Source organism: Pipistrellus hanaki (genome assembly GCF_964339955.1).
Source record: "Pipistrellus hanaki genome assembly, chromosome: 4".
Lineage (NCBI taxonomy): Eukaryota > Metazoa > Chordata > Mammalia > Chiroptera > Vespertilionidae > Pipistrellus > Pipistrellus hanaki.
The window spans coordinates 56,914,620-56,937,978 of record NC_140506.1 but is presented as its reverse complement, the minus strand read 5'-3'; the positions used below and the strand labels follow the sequence as shown (position 1 = coordinate 56,937,978).

Below are 23,359 nucleotides of genomic sequence, written 5' to 3'. Positions count from 1 at the left end.
TTGGCAAATTCTAAACCTTTCTGTAATTGACCTTATTACAATTTCTTCTTCTCTTCTATATAGCCCCTCTATCTACTTTTAAGCTTAACATCTATTACAAACACTGTCCCCGTCTAATTCATTTTTATGCCATGTTTAGAATTAATCTCCAAAAATATGTCATAATGTTATCTTTCTCTGCAGTTTATAATTATACTAGAGGCATGGTGCAAGAGATTCGTGTACTGGGTGGGTGGGGGTGGGTGGAGCGGGGGGATCTCAGCCTGGCATGTGGCCTCTTTCAATTTGGGACCCCTTAGGGGATGTCCTACTAGCAGGGGAATTGGGCCTAAGCCAGCAGTCAGACATCGCTCTCAGAGTCAGGGGCTCTTGCAGTCCGAGACCCCATACTCCTTACTGCCCACCTGCAATGGAGGTGGGAGAAGCTCCGGCCACCCCTGCTGCACTCACCAGCGGTGAGCCTGACTTCTGGCTGAGCCGCACTCCCCCTGTGATAGTGCACTGCACTCCTGCCCCCTGGTGGTCATCAGTGTGCATCACAGCGACTGATAGTTCCACTGTTTGGTTAATTTGCATATTAGCCTTTTATTATATAGGATAAACATTCAATCTGTTGTTAACAGCATAACTCTTAAAAGTCACCATGAGATGGCAGAAGAGAAAGCTATAAGAAGCTGTCATACCTGAACAGGGGACTTGCAGACTTCTTACATAGCATAAAAATAAGTAGGATCAGGTTTATTGTTTTGAGTTGCTATTATTAGTAGCCAAATGCCATCCCTAAATCATACATATCTGCTGATATTTGAATAAAAATTGGTCAATAGTCCAAAAACAAGAGGACACCCAATGCTGCCTCTTTGTTTATAATTCTCATACTTGTGTTTTGAAATTTCCAAATGTAAATGTTTGTGATAATGACTTGATAATTGTTTATGATGTTTCAGAGAAGTGTGAACTGCTCACAAAACAAATTCACAAATGTCAATACAATCTGAGAATTAATATGTGCTTTTCTGTAAGATGCAATTTGTACAGGGATGTTTTTATAAGCTAAAAGTAATACCAAACACTTGGAAGATATGACAGGTATCTGGAAAGTTGATGAGACAGAAAATATCCTGTAGCAAAAACTCAATAACCTGTACCTAAATCTCTTTCAACATGGCAGCCAGAGAGCAAGGAGGCAGTGCAGAAGAATGACTTTTCTTTTTCATCTTAGAAACTCAGGTCTGATTCTAAGCAGCCTCATGTTTAAACGTTCAATAAACCAAAAAGACAAGTGAAAAGAAAAAATTGAAGATCTGACCTTACTTTCAAAAAAAGAAGAAGAAAAAAGTTGCTTCTTGTGGGAAAAATACCAGCATCATTATCATCCAGTGAGTGTATTCCACTTTAAATTCATCTTAAACCTCAATAGATGGATTCCAAATACATATGCCACAAGAAAATTGAGAAGATATTCAAGATACTACCTTGAATATATATTTTAAGGACTCAAATCAACTAATAAAACCTCAATGATATTTTCCCCAAAATTTTTATAAAGGCAGTCAAAATATTGTTAACAAAACTTATTAACATTCATTTCAATTTGTAACATTAGTTGTGGGTCAATTGTTTATGTAAATCAGAAATTCACTCTTTAAATCTATATTGTAAGAAAATCAGAGCATATCTTTAATAATTTTAAATTATCATCACAGCATACCACTGTTGATAGAAAAAAATATCTGGAAGAAATAATGAGATCTATAGTGAAGCAACCACCAATACTCCTTCCAGTAAGAATCTCCTCTGCACTGATCCTAATGAATGGTAGGTAGCTTACACTCCAGCATGTTGATGGAAATCTCACTATTACAAAAGATAAGCCTTTCCATTATTGGGAAGCACTGTTTACAAAAACCTGCTTTTCTAAGCTAAAGGCCTATACTCATTGTTTCTAATCCTGCACAATATGAAAATAACTGAGGTTCTCTCCACTGACTCATCTAACAACTTTCTGATGTTAAATGCTCCAAAATGTTGAGAATGACTTTGATATTAATACCCAGGCCTTCTTTTCTCATCCGAATTCCTTATATAATCCATATTTGACTGGGTTTCTAGGTTCATCTACTTTGCTGGCTATGTTTCTAGGCTTCCTCTTATCAATATCCTTCTAGAAATATAAGGTATCCAAGAACAACAGGATATAAAATAGGATGAAATTAAATTTTAATACAATGAAGTGAAGTTCTTTATCTCCCTGAGTTATAAACATGATTTATACCAAATCCTTATTTATGAAGGTACTCCAAGTACCATACCATACTTCGGAGGAATCGGATCCACTTTATAATGTTTTACTACTCCATTTGTAGAAATGCACTGCAAAAAACATTGAGAAAGCGAGTACACTGTAAATAGATTTCTTGAAAAAAAATGCTTTAAAAATTGGTGTTGCTTTTGTACAAAAATATTACAAGGGATATACATTAAAAACTTCATCAAGCCCTAGTTGGTTTGGCTCAGTGGATAGAGCATCAGCCTGCGGACTTAAGGGTCCTGGGTTCGATTCTGGCCAAGGGCATATGCCTGGGTTGCGGGCTCAATCCCCAATAGGGGACATACAGGAGGCAGCCAATCAATGATTCTCTCTCATCATTGATGTTTCTATCTCTCTCTCTCCTTTCCTCTCTGAAATTACATACACACACACACACACACACACACACACACACACAACAAAGAAACCTCTTTAAAAGATATAAGCTTATGACACCAAGTTTTAAAAATTTTTGTTTTATGCTCACTTTTCAATAATTATATTACCTGGTACCATAATCCACAACCACCCAATCTTTTGCGGTTCCTGTGATAGCATCATGATGTTGAAACAGTCCCAAGTTCCTTCTGGCTTCTGTAAGCGTCGTATAAGAGGATGATGAAAGAAATGCACTGATCTTGTATATCTGAGCTTGTTTTAGGGCGAAATAGTAAAGAATTTCAGCAGCCCTAAATGCATAAAATAGTCATTAATTTTCTTTATTTTGATTTATTTCAAAACAATCAAAACAATTTTAGTTTGCTACCTAAAATATGTTGAATTGACACATTTTCAAATGTGACTTGAAAATCCACAATTTCAGTACAAACAATTTATAAGAAAGATATTGATAATAAACATTTCTATTATACCACCAAGGTATCTATCTAATAAATCTATATCCTCAATAATCAAAAAATATCATTTCCCTGTTGATACAAATGGCTCTCATTCTAGATGGATCTGGAAAGAAGCCAGTACACACTGGCAGCAAGATAGGCTTATTTATGAATAACATCGGGAAAAAGTATCTCAGCTCAGCAGTAAGAGCATGATAAATGTTTTTTTTCCTTTCTTCTCTCCAAGAGCAGTGAAGACATATGCCATGAACTTCATCACCAAAAAGCCATTTACTCTCCCGAATGTACATTAAGAGGAGAGGTGGTGGGAAAACGCACATTACAGGAATGGAAGACAACAGTAACGGAGAAGCAGAAAATGATGGTCTGATAGTTCAGTGACAAGAGCTACTCTGAATGTTGAATAATAACATGCAATTATAGATAATTTAACAATAAAAACTGAAAGATGATAAACATACTCTGGCTTTTCTTGTTTATTTTAAAGAATAAAACACTTTAGCTTTAAGAATAGCTTTTGAACAAGAATATGGGAGTTTATAATTTTCACCTTTTTTTTTTCATCAGAGGATATGATTCAAGATAGGTTTAAAAGTTCTTTAAAAAGAGCCATGGCTTGATGGAGTAAAAAATATAAGAAGGTTCTCTAAACAAAATATGTTAAGGATGATGGGAAGAAAATCAAGGTGGCTTGCAAATGTATTAAGATATCAGGAAAAAGGGGGGGTTTCAGTGCTTTCTGAAAAAATAAATTTCTTTAAATTGTTGAAATAATGAAAAGATATTAAATAATCTCTACTTTTAAATTCTAACCCTTCTGAAATTTATAGAAGAATCACTGAACTTGTATTAATAATTTGTGTATATGTGTTTGAACATATCCTCAGAAACTACTGATTTTGAAAAGAATATATGCAAAATGTAAGAAAGTGAACTTTAAGAATATTTATTCTTTATACTTCTCTATTTTATTCAAATTTTAATTAGTAAACATTGTCTGTTTACAAATGAGCATTAGAATGAAATATATAAACTTATTTTCAAATAAGTTAAATTATGAAATTCACAATTATATTTTGTTGTTCAGTTTAAAGCAGCAGAATTTTCAAGTTATATTACCCATAGTTACTACTTCACCTTAAATATGTTCAATAAATCAAGATTGATCCAACATTCATAACTCTTTGCCACTAACAAACACTTGACACTTAAAAATCATTCATAATCAGGCTCTGTTTTTGTCACAGATAGTTCAGAATACCATAACAGAGAACTAACAGTCTATACAGTAAAATGCATAAATCTATATGAAATATATTGTTTTATTACAAATACAGAAATAATGTATTCATCTTGCAAACTTGTGAATATCCAGTCAAAAAACATTAAGCTTTTGTAATAATAAGAATAGCACAACAGTAAAATAATAAAAACACATTATTATACCAAAGTACAACTCTTTAAGAAATTCATGTTTTTTATATAAAAGCTTCCTAAAATGTATTGTTCCCACTAGTATATAAAAGAACATAGATATGATATAGTTTTTTCATTTTTAATACTGAAATTCATCATGAAAATTAATCATCAATTCATGATTTGAACCAAACTGAAAATGAACTCATCATGAAAATTAATTACTCTCCTGGGCTACACATACATACGAATCCCTGGGATAATTTATTTTTTATCAAAAACAAGGCTCAGTTAAAACTGTCCTTCTCCAATATGATAGCCACTGGCTACATATAGCACTTGCATTTGAATTTAATAAAATGAAATAAAATTAAGATTTCAGTTCCTCAGTCTCACTGGTCACATTTCAAGCCCTTGACAGTGTGGCTACCACACTAAACAGTACAGAGACAGTATTTCTATCACTGCCGAATGTTCTATTGGACAGTAACTAAAAGTTCTACTGGTCAAGGCTGGTATAGAGTATTTGCATGTTTTCTACTGATGTTGGTCTTCTCCTTGTCAGTTTATTTTTTTCACTCTGCCTCCATTAGTTCTCATCTCTTACAAGTTTTGTTCTTCTAAACAGAAAAGTGTACCTATTGAAATGTGTTTCAAATAAATTAAGAACTGAGATGAAGCCTCTAAAGTTCTCCTACCAACAAAATACATTCATTTTAGAGTATGTACTTTGAGGCCCACATTTTGGCTACTGAGAGGCCCTATTTGCTACTTTTGATTCAGGCCTATTTCCAATAATTTAGCCAGATTACTGACCTGTAGACAAATATGACAATGTCACTGAATATTATCATCATGTGCCAATACAGGCAATTAATTAAAAAATATAAAACACATAATACAACTTCCAGAAAAAATAATTACATAAACTGCTTTTCCTTCCGGAACAAAAACTCATGTAATAATTTGATTATGCTTTGGAGACATATCTCTGATTTCATTAAAACTTCACAATTACATTAAATACATCCTGACACTCCATGAACATTTGATATTACACAAAATTCTACAGAAGGCTATGATAACATAAAAGAATAACTAAATGCATCTATCTAAAGGTATATGTACCTTAGGTGGGATTCCAATATTCTATCCATTCGTTTGTAAAAAGGTCTGGATGTAAAGTAGCCACTCCAGTAATGATCATCTCGGTCAGCATAAGTGAAAAAATCTCCACTTAGAATAGGGAACAGTGACTGGCTATTTGTTCTACTAGTTGCATCTTCTTTATCCAGGGCATCAAAGTAATCTGATAAAGTTCCAAACTGTATCTAGTAAAAATAAATTATACTTCAATTATTCATAGTTACATTAAAATTGCTATTGCACTAAAATGAAAAGTTTCTAATAAATATTTAAGGTAAGCTTCTAAGTAAAGATACATAGTCTGAGAGGAAGGTGGGGATGGAAGTGGATGGGTGGGAGAGATTAACCTGGAAATTTATATTCATATATGCATAGCTCATCAACAGTAGTGTGATGAAGGCCTGGGAAGAGAGGGTACAGGGTGGAGGAGGTAAAGGGGGGAAAAGGAGGATATCTGTAATATTTCCAATAATAAAAATAAATTTTTAAAAATGTAGCTCAGATTTTACAAAACTCAAAAGCAAGGGGCCTCTAGTATATAATATAGAGCTAATATGCTAACTAGACCGAACAGTAGAACAACCATCTGGACGACCTCCCAGACAACAAAGCCAGGGCTGCAAGGGCCAGCAGAGGGAGCTGGGGCTGCAAAGACCAAGCCCCTTACATGAATTTTGTGCATTGGGCCTCTAGTTATAAATAAAAGACATATTTTGAGCAAAATATTCCAAAAGTCTAGAATAGTAACTTTCGTTAGTCATTAAGTACTTTATTATGTCATGTACACATACCATCCCCTGCTCTCCCCTTCCCCTCAGTATGAGTTCCTATAAGGGAGAAGGGAGGACTTCAGGAATAGCAGGTCATATTTTAAAAGTGGACTTTATCAGCAGGTAACACAACACTGAATAGAGAAGTACAGCACAAGAGTGTCAAGCTGACTGCTCAGAAAATAGGTCTTTCTGACAAATGATTCAAATTTCCAATACATAAATCCATTTTTACAAGAACAAACTATTCTATAAATCAAAAGAAAAGACAAACATTATACCAGACCTTGTAAACAAACACAGTATATTTTAGAACTAAACAGAGAATTCAACAGGGAATGAATGCTATCCTTTTAATAGAAAGATGCTAATTTTGTTGTTGCCTATGGGTGGATTAAATGCTATTTTGATTCAGTATGGCAGAAAAAGAATTAAAAGTAGTTCTAGCCGAAACCGATTTGGCTCAGCGGTAGAGCATCGGTCTGCGGACTGAGAGGTCCCAGGTTCGATTCTGGTCAAGGGCATGTACATTGGTTGTGGGCACATCCCCGGCAGGGGGTGTGCAAGAGGCAGCGGGTCGATGTTTCTCTCTCATCGGCATTTCTAGCTCTCTATCTCTTTCCCTTCCTCTCTGTAAAAAAATCAATAAAATATATATATTTTTTAAAAAGTAGTTCTAAACAGTGTATAGCACATGAGTAGAGTGATTAAGAGCAGCAAGGAACCTGGATCTGAAGGCATGGGTTTGAATTCTACCTCAAACAGTTAACATGTGGCTTTGACCATACTATATTTTATCTGTGTGTCTGTGTTACAGCGAATGGAATTCTAAGAAAAATGCTTACAAATATTAGGGAATAATGGTGTGAATTTTAGCTATTATTTCTCCCCTGCAAATGCAAAATTTCAACTGGAAACACAACCGTGATATGAGTAAGTCAAGAATAAATTATTATGATTTTATTGTGATACAGTAAATTTTGTAATAGTAAATCAGATAATTATTTCGAAATTCTTATGTTTACATTAAAGAAAATCAATTTTCAACTGTTTTTTCCACTTTTATTTTGGCTTCACCAAATAGTGATTTAAGCATGTGAATCTTTTAGGTCTTGGTTTCCTCATCTATAATGGGGATAATTATAGTACCTACTGGAAAATGTTTAGAGAATTATGTAAGTCAAATAATGTGAAGCACTTTAAAAAGCTAATAGCAAATAATAAGTACTCAATATGTTTTACTAATATTGTATTACTTCTTCCTTTAATTACTAGGAAGCAGAATATGTGTGTGTGTGTGTGTGTGTGTGTGTGTGTGTGTGTGTGTGTAAAACCATACAAGAAATGAGGGCCACAAATATAAGGAAATATAGCATTGTATTCAGACCAAAAGGTACAGATGACATCAGGGAAGTATACAATGGCAAAATATTAAATGATCTAAATATTTCTAAGCCATACCTTGCTCATCTAAATAATAAGGGATTTCTATTAGATAACAAAAATCCCTTTCTGTTTCAAATTTTAAGAAACCATGGCATACTATAGACTAGAGTTACTAGTAACAACTGACTATACCTTTTAAAAATATTTAATTTTATTAGCCAGGATGAAAATACTTCCTACTTTGTATTTTCCCAGAGAAAATTTTAAGTAAGTGGCCTAGTAGGCTTTCTCACAAACCTAATTCAGCCTTAAAGAGCTGAAATATAAGCCTCTATTTATGCTAGAGTAGTTTCAAAGGAAAATATTTAAAGTAAGTTTTTCTATAGAGTCCTTGGCAGCTCAAATAAAGTAAACACTGGGACAACTAAAAATATAACAGGAAATATAATTAAATAGTTTTTAAATAAAAAAGCAAAATTTAAATCTTAAACATAACCTTAACTCCTATATCAGGACATCATATAGGGAAAATTACATAAATTCTTAAATAAGTGTTGATGGATGGCAAACTAACTCTCTTGGCTAGTACAATGTCAATTTTTTAACTATTCAATACTCCTGTTTTTCCTTTCATTAAAAGAAAATAATAAACATCAGTTTTTAGCTTTGACAAAGTAATTTTAAATATCCCTCCGAAAATAGACATAGCTTCATAAATTATATAGAAAAAAAATTTGTTCAGAGATATGCTAGTAGAAGGGCAGTCAAAGCAGTCAGGACTTAAAGGACAAAAATTCTGGAATGAAAGAAAGTGCATCAAGGTTATTGCATACAAGGTTAAAACTCAAGTCAATCACTTTTTTATATATGAAACATACCATGTTCATAGATTAGATGTCCTAATATTTGTAAAGAAGTTAACTGCATTCAAATTGATCCATAGATTGAATGCAATCCTAATCAAAGTCTCAACTTTTTTATATAAAAATTTAACAGTTGATCCTTAGCCAACATAAAACTACAAAGAACTGAGGATAACCAATGCAATCTTGAGAAGGAGAACAAAACTAGAAGACTTTTCCCAGCAAATATTAAGATCCATAAAGCTGTAGTAACTAGTATGAGATTAGTCAGATAGATAAAATTGCATACTATATGAATAGAGTTTAGATGCAGACCCATAGGAATGCAGTCAGGATCATCATTCATGTCAAAAATGATGCTGCAGTACAGTCAGCAAATTATAGTTTTTTCAATAAATAATGCTGGATATCCATATGGGAAATTTGTTTCTTGATCCCTATCCTCACACTACTCACAACAATCAATTCCAAATGGACACAGAACTAAAAGTGGAAGGAAAACCAATAAAGAAAATGTATTTTCATGACCATTGAGTCAACAAAAATTTCTTAAACAGAACATAATAAGCACTAACTATAAAAGAAAATACTGTAATATTAGATTTAATTAAAATTAAAAATTTCTGTTAATCAAAAGACAGCACTAATTAAATGCAGACTACATAGGAGGAGATAATACTGGCATAACTTATCTGAAAAAAGACAATCCAAAATACATAAAGGAACTATAAGTGATTAGAAATAGACAAGCAAACCAATTTAAGAGGGGAAATCATCAAAAGAGTTAAATAGACATTTTATAAGAGAAGGTACCCAAGTGGCAATAAATTATGAGAAAGAGGCTCAGCTAACCTCATTAACCACAGGGAAAAACAAAATAAAATAATTACATTTGCCATAAAGGATAAAAATGAAAAATAAATCCTGACAATATAAAGTCTGAATACGGAAGTAGAATAACTGAAATTATCATGCACGGCAACCACTCATATATCTATTTTGTAATATTGTTTGGCAATATCTAATTAAAGCTGAACATATACTTAATTAATAACCAAAAAGTTCCAGCCCATTTTATACCCACAGAAACTCAAATACTTGTACACTAAAACACGCACAAAATGTTCAAAGTAGTTTTATATGTAATAGAAGAAAACCAGAAATAACCCAAATATCCATTAACAATAGAATGGGTATATTATAGTATAGTTATCAAATGGATAGGGATATTATACAGCATTAATAATGAATGAACTACTGCTATACGGAGTTCAAAATCATTCCCCAAGAAAATGTATTTAGAGATAAGATACTAGCATAAATACATGGCCCTTGAATCCAATGTACATATGTGAGCTTAATCTTTGAGAATATTACAGAAATGAATTTTCTTAATAAACCTGAATTCTCACTACATAAATTGTGGTCCATTATCAGCCTTTAAATTTCCTACACAGTAACATCACTTCCCTTGTACAGTATTTTCAGATTTTCTATTGTCTAAAAAGTTAATATGTGAATATAATAATCATGTTGGATAATTTCCTCATAAAGGGTCTGTTATGTGACTCCAGTTTTAATCTTGACTCACACAAAGCATCTGTTAAATGTTTTTATGAAATCAGGAAAACTTGAATCTATTATTGAATTATTGCTAATTTTTAAATGTGATCAGTTTTATTTTTCTATTTTTATTTTATTTTTAAAAAATATTTTTATTGAGCCGGGACCGGTTTGGCTCAGTGGATAGAGCGTCGGCCTGCGGACTGAAAGGTCCCAGGTTCGATTCCGGGCAAGGGCATGTACCTTAGTTGCGGGCACATCCCCAGTAGGGGGTGTGCAAGAGGCAGCTGATCGATGATTCTCTCTCATCGATGTTTCTAACTCTCTAATTCTCTCTTCCTCTCTGTGAAAAATCAATAAAATATATTTAAAAAAAAAAAAAGATGAGAATGCAAAATTCTAAAAAAAAAAATAAATAAATAAAAATTAAAAAAATATATTTTTATTGATTTCACAGGGGAGAGGAAGAGAAAGACAGAAACATCAATGATGAGAGAGAATCATTGATTGGCTGCCTGCTGCACAACCCCTTCTGGGGATCGAGCCCACAACCTGGGCATGTACCTTTGACCAAAATCAAATCCGGGACCCTTGCTCTATCTACTGAGCCAAACCAACTAGGAGAATGATTCTATTGTTAAACAGAGTCCTTATCATTTAGAGATACACACTTATCATTTAGAGATGAAATGGTTATAGATGAAACTACAAGACATCTGAAATTTGCTCCAAAATAATCCTAGGGACAGGGAGATGACAGTGGGTCATAGCTGAAATGAAAGTGACGTTGAGTTGATGAATGTTGTAGCTAATGAATGGATTTGCAGAATGGTGGGAATGTATTTGTATTATTCTCAAAACTTTAGGATACACCACCCCCTCCAAAAAAAGGAGCAAGAACTATAATCAAATGATTAATTTTGAAAATTTTTTCATCTAAGAAAAACACTAATGTATTCTCTGGACACAAGACATTTATTTGCAAAATTCATGACATGTTCACCTGCACCTGCCAGTCACACCACTAAATCATAAGGATGCCATTGTCAGAGAGAAACAATATCCTGTCAATGCTGGTAGAAAAAAGAGAAGATCATTGAAAAATGAACATCACAACTTGGTAGGTATATGTTTTCAACCACATAAAAGTAATGCCACTCTAATCTTCATGGAGTGATAGAAAATGGAAAACTCTGGAAATGGCACTGGAGTATCAGGTAATTTTCCTCTTCATGAATTACAATTTACATAAAATACATACTGTAAGAAATACTATGATGTAGGATAAAAACTGAAGCTATTGTGTTTTAGCTTCGTTTAATAATGAAGGCTCAACTTCAAAGACAGTATCATAAGTAAATTTTTTCTCATTACCTTAACATTATACTGAGGTTGTGAATTCATATAATCAAAAAGCATCTGATAATTCTTGAACTGATGATCCCATTCTGTGCGTTCAACATAGCGGAAATCATCTCCTAGTGGAGCCAGGAGCACTGTGGTGCGGAAAAGTTTTGACTTCTTTCGGTACTGATCCAGAAGCATCTCAGCCCTACAGAACAAAAAAAGGGAAAATATGAATAGTATTAAGTAAGGTTCAAAGAGGCAACTCATTAAAAAGTATTATATCAAAGAAATGGTCTATTTTACCTATCTCCTAGGTATGATTTAGGGGGCAGATTTGTTTACCAAACTAATTTTCATTATCCATTTAAAGTATTAATATGTTCTTATCAGATGCAAAAACTCCTCAGAAAAATAAAGTCACATACTTATATTGGCATATAATTACTGGGGCATCGATACCCTGTAAAGGTCAACTAGAGAGATCCCAGATAGCTGTGTTTTAAAGTAATGTAATCCAAAGGGGACAATAAAGATTTAAAAAATAAATAAAATCACATAACAAATAACAGGAAAAAATAAAAAATAAAATTATGTATTCTAGGAAGACAATAAAGATTTCTCATCTATATAAACATTGAAGTTTGCTTTGACTTAATATCCCTTTCTCTAATTTAACCTAAAATCGCCTGATTAAATATTAAAAAGTATATTTTGAATGAAACCAATTATAGAGCCATATTTTCTTTCTAAAGGAAAAAAATCAATTCAGTTAACCCCTGTTATCAATAACCTGAGTATTTTCCACGCCACCTTCAATTCCCAACAACAGATAAAGCTTAAGACTTGAGTGAGCTGTTTTGGTTTCTACCTCCCTGGGCTCTAGCCCATGACCCAAAAGATCAGTTAACCACAATTCACTATGTTTTATATTTCATATTCTAGTATTCTGCAGAAAACCCTTTGGAAAATGATAAACTGGGTACCATTTGAGGAAGACTAAAAATACAAATTAAGTCAAGGGCTTATGAAAAGGAAATTGAACAAGCAGATGAACTAGGGTAGCTCTCCATGTTTATAATAAAGCTCAAGAAATTAATGATAAATTACAAATATGCTTTTTTACTCAGTATTTCAATTTTTACTTCAAGAATTATTGAGAAGTATGCCGAAACTGGTTTGGCTCAGTAGATAGAGCCAAACTGAAAGGTCCCAGGTTCAATTCCGGTCAAGGGCATGTATCTTGGTTGCAGGCACATTCCCGGTAGGGGGTGTGCAGGAGGCAGCTGATTGATGTTTTTCTCTCATCAATGTTTCTAGCTCTCTAGCTCTCTTCCTTCCTCTCTGTAAAAAGTCAATAAAATACTTTTTTTTAAAAAAAAAAAGCATTATTGAGAAGTGAATTCCAATTCACAATATAAAAGTTTATGAAATAAACTCCAACAATGATGGAAAGAAGCATTTTATAGAAATTGTGAAAAAACATTTAACTAAATTGAGGATCTCAAATGATTTCTTTATATTGATACTCAGAAATTAATAAATTATTAATCAAATTTTAATAACTTGATAAAATATAACCATAATAATGTTCATAAATAAAATAATGCTTAGTTTTCTAAGATTAGCATTACTTGAGTAATTTTTTACTAGTAATTTACTAATATTCCAAATTTACCAAAAACCATTTTAGATTACTTACAATTAAAAAATACATGGGGGAGGGGGATAGGAGAAACAATTGTAATAATCTGAACAATAAAGATTTATTTTTTAAAAACAGAAATAATAATACTTGATTTGCAGAGTTGTCATGAAGATTAAATGAGAATGTATTTAAATGCCCAGCACCAATAAATTATAGTAGTTGTTACTGTTTAAATTTCAATAAAATAAAATAAGAAATAAAAAATGCATCCAAGATTAGTCACGTTGAAAGAAATGAGACTAAGACAAATATATAACTTACAAATATATGATATACTATGATTGATCATTTAACCAGATCCTTCAGGCTCAGCATAAAAAAGAATATGTGATTTTTAATTCATTCAAGGTTTACTACCGTAGGTGTATATAAAAGAATCAGGAACATTAATGATGTTGTCTTTTCCATTAAGCAACTATTCTAACTTTCAAGCTTCTGTTCAGAAAGTGTCAACAATAAGAAAGCCCAGGGACCAGACTATACCACCTGGCAGAGTGGATACTCACTAAATATATGGTAAACTAATGACGAATGAATTGACCAACATCACATTTCAAGATGCGCAGCTGAAATTTGCTCCTCACTTTTTCTACCAGGTATGAAATGTCAAGTAAAATAGAATTGAGGGGGAAAAAAATCCTGAAACATCAAATCATCTGACATATAAATCATTATCATATGTAAAATACATGGTACTAAACCAAAAACTGAACTTGATGAAGAATGGCATTTCTTTATTTTCAAAGTAAAGGAACCTGCTCAACTGAATGCATCAAATGTGTCACCTGTATATTATAATTAAACTTCATTTTATTTAGGGTATTAGAAAGTCAAGTGCCACTAAACCAGGATGTCTGTGCTTGATCTCCATCACAACGTCAAAAGGAAGGTAATATTTGATGTGAAATAACCAGCAGGGTTAAGATCTCAAGATTTATAAGAATTTTTAAATCTACCTAAATATTATATAGATTCATTCATCTGTTTGACCCAGAGTACCTGGATACTACTTTCAGAATCACTGAACTAATTGAGCACAAGGTATGTTCCTGAAGGGTTAGACAACACAATAAAAGGATTACACAAAATGCCTCTCGATATTCTCAGCACCACCCAAAAAAGAAAAAGAAGGGTTCATAATAGCTATGGGTGCACTTGGACTCTACAATTGCTTATTACCCTTCAAGCAATTCCCCATCCCTGATCACCTGAGCTGAGAGAACTACCTGTTTCAATGGCACACAGCTGTTTCTCAAGTAGACAGACATGCAAGCCACCTCTGGCCCCACCTCCTTTCCCTACATAATATACTGAACTATTTTTTCATGCCTAATCAGCCTAACCCCTGAAAGTAGACTGTTCAATGGTTCTCACTGCTGTTGGAACCAAGAAAATGAATCAAGGCTAATCTCTAATCTTGGATAGGTTTTCAAAACAATTATGAAAGTCAGATTTTCATGGAAAGGATCCATGGCTTGAAAGAGGCTGTCATGCTAAATACTTTTATGTTTGTCAGAGAGAGAGGTTCACACTAGAGTAATTTCTTTATGACCACTAGGACTTGCTCAAGGCAAAGAGATGCAATCTCACCTTCCTTCTCACACACATTATTTAAAATGTAATTTTTAAACATTTTCCAGAGCACAGTACAAAGATCTTACTTTATTTAAAAGGCTGTATTATTTTTTAGCAGAGTTGAGTGGTTTATATTATAACACAACATTTCATTTTAATTTATTATATGCCACTAATTTTTAGTGGAGAAATTAAATTTCAAAAGCACCAAAATAAGACCTATAAAGAAGTTATTTAATAATTCCGTCATTAGCAATTTTTCTTTAAAAATGTTCATTCCTTTGATTCTTATTTAAGTATATTTAAATATAAATATTTCAAATTAAGTTTTCTATGATTCAAAAACATCACAAAGGTGCAGAGATGTATATTCATCAGGACTGGGCAGCATTCACTAGTATTGGAATTGTTATTAAATGAACAAATAATTACACTTTTATGTGTTCCATTTCAATAAATGTGCTTTTGCAATTGGGTTGCTTTTCTTACCAATTTACACAATAGGGACCAGAATTTTTATTATCAACAAAAGTATATGAAATCAATCAAACACAGTAGAAGGCTTTTATAATGAGGGCAAAGGAGTAATAACAGTTCATTATAGTTTATCTATTGTATATTGATCTACTATTGTTCATTTTCCATTAAGTTGCAATACATAACAGGCATCATCAAGGCTCTGGCATTTTTTAGTTGCTTTAGATCTGGTTTGAATGAATATCGAACAAGGATAACGTTGGCTTCTGAAGCCCATTTACTCAACCCTTCAGCAACAAGCAACTAATGCTTGCTTGTTCAAGATGTTGTCTTATGAAATGTATTATTTTCATACCTGTTTTGGATATTTCCAAGATTTATTGTTTCTGGGGGCACTCCCCAGGGACAACCAAGTCTGCCTCCAGGAAGCCGTTTAAAATCAAACTGGCAGCATATTTTAGGATCAGGTCCACAAGTGTGAGGGATGTCATAGCTGTAGAAGGGCATCATGTGGCAAAAAATATCTGTGACAGATCCCAGATCTAAAATAAAGAGTCAACAGACAAACCTGCATTTATAAATTTTGTTTTCCCAAAACTGTTTAAAATGCCAGTACTTTATACTTATATAATGCAAGCTCTGCCCTAAATCAACAACTCCTTTAACTACTTGTACATATACCCCAGCAGTACTGAATGACCACCAGCCTGAAGGAAGAGACTCACACTTGTCTCTAATCTACCTCTTATATCTACACTTAACAGATATAGAAGATTCCCATCCCAAATCAACATCTGGTGACCTGGATGATACAAACTAAGCAGAAGCAAAATTTATAACCAGCTCATCCAACATTATGGCCATGTCCATCCCTGGCTGCCAGTTCCTGACACATCTCTTCCCACTCGGGTAATAGGATACACTGAGAGAGACCATTAGTTGCAGAGGCTGGATGTGGAGAGAGGAAGGAAGTAAAAGGGGGAACAGAAAGAACAAAGAAGGGTGCGTGTGTGACAAATTCCTATCCACTTCTCGTAGTAAGAAGGAAGCTCAACCAGGAGAATTCAAGAAGTCCTTCCAACACTCACCAATAAAGAGCCAAAGGGACTTTTCACCCAGAAGGGTGCATAGGAAAAGGAGCAGTAATTTTCAAAAACAAAACAAACAAAAAAGATATGGAGAACAAACACTGATTCCTGATGCAGAATTGTTTATAATTAAAATGTTAGTGCCAGCAAGGTGTTGATATAATTGCCCTTGAGTTCCGAAGCCCACCCAGTGAGATTGAGGACTTAACTAGGAGTTAAAAGTGGTTATATTTGCATGATCCTGATGGGTAGCTAGTTCTCCTTTAGTTAGGTATGGATTTCCAATTTTCAGAAATGGGTATATGTTGCTTCCATAATATAGACAAAAGAAAGCAACATTTACATTTAAAAAAAGAAAACAACTACTTCATTAAGAACCAGCACACACAAATAAGCTCAATTCCAAAATATAATTTTAAAGCAGCAAATTCAACTCTACCAGATAAGTCCTAAAATATTTCAGTTTTACCTCACATTCCATTTAGCTTAAATTAATTGCTAATTATTTTCCAAACTTCAAAGCTGTTATCTGTATTAATTCTGTGTTGTCAGTCCTTTCACTGAATCACATCTTATGACATCATGGATGTTGGTCACTAATGCTTGCTATCTACACAGAGGTTGTCCCAAGTCTCAGAACTGATGTAACTTCCTTCTTTCTTCTAGGATCAAGGATATACTCACCCCTCTCTTTCTTTTCACACCATACTAATTAGCAGCCTATTTACACATTCTCATTTATCTGCTGCATTTGGTGTTGTTTGTTTTTATCAAATGAGACCCTAATTTCCTTATGGACAAGCATGTTTTCTAAACTTCTTCCAAGCAAATTATTAATTACATAATAGTGTTAATTTCCTATTGACTAATATTTACAGGCAATTGGCATGTACGCAATAGTTTAAGTAGGGCTCCTAAAATTAACAATCCTTTAAAAAAAAATGAATATGCTCCTTTGCATCTGATCAAACCCTCTACAAGTTCTTGTTTTCCCTACAGATTTAATTTTCCAAAATAAAAATAAAAAAATGTATAGTTAATCCTTTCCTTATTGAAACAAAGCAGTACATACAAGAAAGTTACTATCTAGATTTACAAATGATTTTTCTGAAACACTTAAGAGGAGGGGTCTATATTACACAGGGAAGCAAGTATGCTGCAATGCAGTCATTTCTGAACATTGCTTTAGCAACTAAATCCTTTTTCATATGAAATCTGACTGAGAACTCTGTAGTGGGAAGGCAATATACTCTGCGGGTTAGGAGTTTAGGCTCAGACCTGATTCAAATCTTGTCTCCCTTTCTAATACCTGTTGACTTTCGGAAAATGACTTCACATCTCTAAGCCACCAGGTCTTCACTATACAAAAGGGATAATAATATACCCTAATTTAAAGAATTATTTTGAAGACCTAATGAGAGTTAATATAATGCACACAACACAATGCATGACCCCTAAAAAAGACTCAATAAATAAAAATAAACTTAAAAATAAGATGTTCTGAATTTTAAATGGGGGTGGGAAAGGCAAAAGCCTACAAAGAGACCTAAACCTTGTCTCCTTTCACCCAACAAAGAGCTGCAAAAGTATGTCTCTGGATTGTGAGTTCCCATAAAACACAGTAAGAAAACAAGCAATAGGTAATATGACAGCTGATCTAGGAGGATAGGATTAAGGTTTTAAAAGGCAGGTCTTTACTAGATGCAGAGACAGGAGAGAGAGAAAGAAAAATGCTAGCTGAATGTGAGATAAGTGCCTCAGTATTGGTTGTAATGTATGTTCAATTGTGATGAAAACAGATACTTTTTAAAACAGAAGTGAAAACATGATTTGAAAATCAAATTCCTTCTATTTATTTATTTTCTTTATGCATAAAAAAGAACCTACAATGTTCTATAGATAAATATCTCCACCATTGCCTAAAAGAATTTCCACACAAGTACTCTGTAAAAATAAGAATGTGTATCTTAAGCAACCTGATTTTCAAGATTGGCACTCTGAATAAAATCCATTATGGCATGAGTTCATAACCCTTGTGAAATAACATCTAGGTCAAGTGAGCTCTTTAACTTCCATCAAACCCTACATACCCCAATTCTGTCTCCAAAAAAACTCCAGTGTTTTCTGCAGCGAAAAATGCTTCTTAACTGCATAATGAACTCTCTGGATAAGCATGTGAGAAAATCCAGCACGTTTTAAAAGATAAGCCATTGTTGGTGAGTTTCCGAAAGGATCAATAGACCAACCAGACCGAGGTTTCACTCCTGTTGAAAAAGAAAACAAGCATTATTTTTTAAGTTAATAAAATAAAAAGAGGTCACAACACATTAAGACCCAGAGTTCTGTGGTCTCCTGGATGCTAAGACAAAGGAACTGCCCAGCATTCCCAACAGGTTTCTCTGAAGGGAGGATTCTGCCACTGCCATGCCCTCTCAGGCTGGGGAAGCAAACCGGAAATTAATCAGTTGGAGCAGAAATAAGCACTCTGTTGTCTAATAGGTAGAGAACTATTGTCATTCAATGAAGCTAGAGAAACAAACAGAATTAAGTCCTCTCTCTAGGATCTCACATTCCTGTCTTTGTGAAGCTGGATAATACAACAATCTGCTATTATATTGACAGCAAGCTTCAAAACTTCATATTTCAAATTTTCTGAAGGTGTTAACATCATAAATATTTTTACATTTAAAAATGTCAAATTTTGTGCCAAAAAAAGAGTATTTGCATAAGTTTTAATTCATTATTTTGAAGAAAGTGCTGCTGAAAGTTATGGTGTACTATGGGAAGCTTATGGTGAATATGCTCCATCTCAAGATACTTGTGAACACTGGTTTAAACGTTTTAAAAGTGATGATTTTGACGTGAAAGCAAAAAAATGTCCAGGTCATTGAAAAAGTTTGAAGACTAACAATTAAAAGCATTATTGAATGAAGATGTGTGTAAAACTCAAAAACTACTTGCAAAAAGGTTAAACGTTGCTCAGCAAACAATTTACAAGCAATGGAACAGATTTTAAAGAAAGGAAATGGGTGTCACATCAACTGAATGAAAGACAAATGGAAAACCAAAAAGCCATCAGTAAAATGTTGCTTCAATGGCATGAAAGAAAGTCTTTTTTCATGGAATTGTGACTGGTGATGAAAAGTGGATTTATTTTGAGAATCCCAAATGCACAAAATCATGGGTTGATCCAGGTCAACCATCAACACTGACTGCAAGGACAAATTGCTTCAGAAAGAAGAACTAAAATCTATCTTCCTCAGACTATTAAAAAAAATTTTTTTTAAATAGGCAAATTATTTGAACTGGCATTTCTCTGAAGAAGGTATGCAAATAGTTAATATATTAGTATACTTGACAAGATGCTTAATACCTTTAGTCTTTAGGAAAATGCAAATCAGAGTCATAATAAAATACCATTTCACACACACACTAATATGGCTAAAATAAAATAAAAAATAAAAAAAGACGAGCCAATGTTCTTGAAAATGTGTAGAAATTAAAACCCTTGTATTACTGGTGAGAATGTAAAATGGTGCAACCATTTTGAAAAGCAATTAGGCAGCTCTTCAAAATGCTAAACAGAATTATATGACCCAGTAAATCCACTCCTAGGTGTATACCCAAAAGAAATGAAAACATATGTCCTCACAAAAACTGAACACAATTGTATAACAGCAGCATTATCATAACAATCAAAATGTTCAACTGAAGAGATAAATAAGTGTGTTGTATTCAAACAACAGAATATTTTGCTATGAAAAGGAATGAATCACAATATTTGCTACAGCATGGGTGATCCCTGAAAACATAATGCCCAGTGAAAGAAGCCAGTCATAAAGGCTATAATGTATTATTCCATTTATGTGAAATGTCCAGAATAGTCAAATCCATACATGTTAAAGGAGATCACTAGTTGACTGGGCCTGAGGCAAGGAAGGTAGGAGAGTAAGAAAGTAGTGTGACTATTAAAGAGTAAGTGGTTTCTCTTCAGGATGTTGAAAAAATCCTAAAAATAGATGGTTGCACAATTCTGTGAGTATACTAAAACTACTGAACTATGCACTTTAAATGGGTGAATTTTATACGGTAAACAATACACATATAAGAAAAAAATGTATGCTGAGCACAAGAAGCCAGATCTAAAAGAGTTAGTCCATATATATAAAGTTCTTAAAATAGGCAAAAGTAAACTATAGTGATAGATATCAGAGAGCAGCTGGCTGAAGGGGAGAACTGAGCAGAATGAAGAACTTTCTGGAGTGATGAAGATGTGGATTAAATGGGTATGTACATTTGTCAAAAATGAAACTCTACAGTTAAGATTTATATGTTGTGCTGCATATAAATTATGTCAATAAAAGCTAAACATAAAAAAATCCATAAAAACGGAATTTAAAAAAAAAAATGAATATTCTTAGCTTACAATACTCTTGGCTTAGAAAATCAAGGGGTATTCAGGTCTACTTCCCAGTTAGTGACTTGATAAGAAAATTTACAGGACTTGGCACACAGCTATGATTTATTTCTGTGAAAGAATACAAAGCTAAATCAGCAAAAGGAAAGGCAAGGGCACAGTCCACAGGAAAAGGGGCACAAGCTTCTAAAAGTCCTGTCCCTGTGCACTCACACAGGACACATTTAATCCCTCCAGCACCAAACTGTGTAAACACTTGAAATACTGTAAACCAAGGATGCTCTTGAGAGACTCAGTGGCCAAGGTTTTCATTTGGGTTGGTCAGGTAGGCACCCTCTGCCTAGTATATATTGAGATTCTAGCCTCCCAGAAGAAAAACATTTAGCATAAACTACATTGGTTTCTACAAACAACTTAAACACAGCAAGCCACTCTTAGCATTTAGGAAATCCAAGCCCCAGACGTCAACCAAGGGCCAACCTTGTAGATAAGACCTTTCTAAGGATAGCAGTTTCCGACCTACTAAGTTATCTCTTTTATGCACAGGTATGGTATTTCAACTTACTCTAACAATAACAACTACAATATGGAAAGAAGAAAAATAATGCAAATATGCTGAAATGTTAATAACTGGTGAACATGGTTAAGGGGTTTATGGGAATTCTTTATAGTATTCTTACAACTTTTCTTTAAGTTTGAAATTATTCAAAAGAAAAAAAAAAGAAAAAATTAATGGAGATTTTATCTCTTCATAGAAAAAATGTTATATTGAGAGATATTAAATGTTTAAAATATTACATATCATGTTACAGAATGCAAATATTAAATATCATAAAAATTCCAGTTAGTCCCACGTCCTTAGAGTTGTAGTGAACATGTGATTTTATTAGTGAAGCATCCTTTCCCAGTTCTTATAATAACAGGATCCTTTCTTCCCCGTGGAGGACCCATCTATTCACATGCTTCAGGTGAGGCTGACCCCACAAACCCATTGTTCCATGACCATTTCCAGCAAACTGACTAGGCCTTGGTGATTTCAGCTGCTATACTTCTGGCCACAGTAACTGGCTCAGAAATAAGTACCTGACTCAATTGGACCAATTAGGTAAGGTATTAGGAAAAACTCCTCCTGGTTGTTAGACTGTGAAGGTGAGTCCTAATTGTCTATGGCCATCTTACGCTGGGGTCAGAGTCAGGAGAGGAGAGAAACCACGCAAAAATGAGCAGAGCCAGAGACAGTGCTCAGACAACATACTTTGAGTCCCCTGGATCCAACCTTTCCTGAAGCTACCATATATCTGGAATTCTCAATGACAAAATTAATACCCTTTTTTTAATATATATCCTTAGCTAGTAAATTAAGGTTTTTCATCAATTGTGTTAAGCAGCATATAATTAAAACCCCAATGGGATACTTTTGCAAAAAAGTTATTCTAACTATTAAAAATAATAGGTAAAAAATAAAGTATTAGATTAAACAAGGTAGATGACACTAAAAGACTATATATCATATTACTCATGAACAAAGAAACAACATAAATTAATAAATAATAAATTATTCAAAAATAATCAGTATTGGGAAAATTCACTATTTAAAATAATAAAATACAGCCTCATCTCAAAATCCCCCACATTTACTGCCCAAAGTAGTCTAAATGAAGAGGAAAGACATAGATACATACCTAAATTCTTTTCCAGCCACTGATGTCCTTCAATTAGTTGGTCAATTATGGCAAAATAATGTGCAGCAGCTTCATCAGGCATAACCCAGCCACCTGTCACAATTTCTAACTGACCATTATCTATTAAGCTAGAAAGAAAATAATTTAAGAATTTACATTAATATATAAGAAAAGTTCAAGTAAAAAATTAAAGTCAACATAAATATCAGGAACAGCCTTTGAATAAATTGGTATTAATTATACTAATTGTTAAAACATTTTTTATAAACTAGTGAATGAATTTCAATTTTAGGACCCTTGAGTGTCTGAGGTGACCACCCTCCACCCTAGGCCTGCAGAGCACTTTGGAAGTTCCTGTTCATCAGGGTATAATCTCCCTCACAACTTCAAAGGTTCCTGATAGCAGGAGCCACATCTGATTTATTTCTAAATCTTACAAGAACTTAGAAAAATGCTTTACTCAAGAGTATATGCTTGGTGAGTGTTTATTGGAGGACTGTCACTTTAAGCATGGCATTTGTTTCAATACCCCTATATTGAAAAATCAATATTTATTTTGGTCCTACTGACACTGGTAAGTTAATCATACAAGCTACACAGAAGGTGAAGCTAGTAAATAGCACATGCCTCTGAGAATACAGGAAACATTCTAAAGCACTTTGCTCAGGATTCAGTTAAAATGTAGGCTACATAGTTTATATTTCATTATTGAGTAAAGAGTTCTAACATTGTCATTATCTGTCCATTGGATAC

General features: G+C 33.5%; 1 protein-coding gene across 1 annotated transcript in view; it reads right to left on the bottom strand.

Annotated features, from left to right (window-relative positions):
* Positions 1–23,359, bottom strand: part of MAN2A1 (mannosidase alpha class 2A member 1) — a 140,500-nt gene that overhangs the window by 66,003 nt on the left and 51,138 nt on the right. The window contains exons 5-10 of the mRNA XM_084882803.1: positions 22,607–22,734; positions 18,598–18,771; positions 15,775–15,961; positions 11,690–11,867; positions 5,716–5,918; positions 2,818–3,000 (exon numbers count right to left, since the gene is read on the bottom strand). Coding sequence (XP_084738929.1) covers positions 2,818–3,000; positions 5,716–5,918; positions 11,690–11,867; positions 15,775–15,961; positions 18,598–18,771; positions 22,607–22,734 — 1,053 coding nt within the window. The remainder of the gene's footprint in view (positions 1–2,817; positions 3,001–5,715; positions 5,919–11,689; positions 11,868–15,774; positions 15,962–18,597; positions 18,772–22,606; positions 22,735–23,359) is intronic.